A 1,671-nucleotide genomic window follows, 5' to 3' on the forward strand; every position below is an offset into this window, starting at 1 on the left:
ACTCCCACAGGGGGAGCTCTGCTCAGCCACAAGCCAGGCTGATGGCTGCCAGTACAGCGGTGGTGGTGGGAGCCTCTCCCACCTCCTCAGCAGTGCTGAGGATGTCTGACTGCAGCTTAGGCCTGCTCCCCGCTGACAAGTGGACATCCCCCGAGGGTTCCCAGGCTGCCATAGGGATGTCTGACTGCCAGCTTAGGCCCAATCCCCCAGGGAGCGGGCCTAAGCCAGCAGGTGATCATCCCCCCAACCCCCGAGGGGTCCCAGACTGCAAGAGGACACAGGCCAGGCTGAGGGACCCCCCGAGTGCACAAATTTTTGTGCACCGGGCCTCTAGTAGTTTAATATTACCAGATCCACATATTTTTAAACAGAAACCAGAAAACTGGATTTCTAGGTAAAATCTTGCAAATTCTAAAGATGAGCTCAAATTTAATGCTATAAAGGGCAAACAAAACACATAGACATAAAAATGTACATACAGATAAAAACGATATACAAACAAGCATATATATTACCTACATGTTGAATCACTTACCCATATGAACTACAGAGAATCATAGGCAAATGTAAGCATGATGTACACATATAGCCACACTCCTATTTGCTCAGACATTCACAAAAAGAAACTCAATCTATTTCAAAGGATGAGGGAAGGGGAATGTATTCTAGTTGTCATAAATAACGGATACACATCCCTACCATCACCACCCTGCCACTCCCACTCCCACCCCTCACCTGACTCTCAGCTCTGTCCACATCCACAGTCAGCCGCTGGATGGCCTGGTTAAGCCTGTTCAGCTCTTCCTTGCTGTACCCCAGGCTCTGCGGGTGTCTCTGCATGGTCATCTTTATCTCCTCACACTATGGGGTGGGGGCAGCAGAGTAAGAGGAAGAATCAGGGGACGAGGAGAGTAAATAAGGGCACTTGACCGATATTACCATGATGAGCCAAGCTGTGGTCTCCAAGCCTCCTGTGAGCACTAAGCCAAGCTACAGCCCAAGGAACTCCCAGAATCCTCACCGCTGAAGACAAGGCCCCTCCTACCTGTGGCTTTATGACCTCACCTTGTGACAATTGCAGAGTTCTAACCTGGAGTAGAGGGGCAGTTCTGGGAGCTCAGATGGGAAAGTGGAGGTCCTTGGGCTGGAATGGGCCTTGCAGGAAGGTGCTCGAGCCGACCAGCCACATTGCTACCAGACAGGCGATTTAGGCAGGCCTATCTGTTAGCAGTGGGGAAGACAGACACGAGGGAGGGACACTGGGACTGGGGATTCCAGTTCCCAAGACCTGATAGGAAATCTGGGGTGATGACTCTAAACTGAAGAAGGAACCAGGGGACTAGAGAGTACGAGCCTCTGTTGGCATTTCTTTTTGTTTATAAATTTCTCATACATGCCAAAGAGTATATATAACATACATTTAATAAAACAGATCCTTGTGTACCCACCAGGACCTTCAAATCTCCCTGGGGGACCTTTATCATAGCATCCTTCATCCCTAATCCTGTCCAATCTCCAAAGTAATCACTCTCCTGGGTTTTTGTGTTAACTATTTTCTTGCTTTTCTTTATTATTTTATCATGTGTGAATAAACCTCCAAGCAATCATTTAGTTTTGCCTGCTTTTATGCAATATATATATATATATACATATATATATATATAATTACTC

The 1,671-nt window shown here is 47.4% G+C and overlaps 1 protein-coding gene across 1 annotated transcript in view; it reads right to left on the reverse strand.

Moving 5' to 3' along the window:
• LOC102262185 (keratin, type II cuticular Hb1-like) overlaps positions 1-1,671 on the reverse strand; it is a gene marked incomplete at its 5' end in the record, with an annotated part of 7,641 nt that overhangs the window by 4,313 nt on the left and 1,657 nt on the right. The window contains one exon of the mRNA XM_014542018.1: positions 757-861. Coding sequence (XP_014397504.1) covers positions 757-861 — 105 coding nt within the window. The remainder of the gene's footprint in view (positions 1-756; positions 862-1,671) is intronic.

Source organism: Myotis brandtii, unplaced genomic scaffold (assembly GCF_000412655.1).
Source record: "Myotis brandtii unplaced genomic scaffold, ASM41265v1 scaffold29, whole genome shotgun sequence".
In the NCBI taxonomy this organism is placed as follows: Eukaryota; Metazoa; Chordata; class Mammalia; order Chiroptera; family Vespertilionidae; genus Myotis; species Myotis brandtii.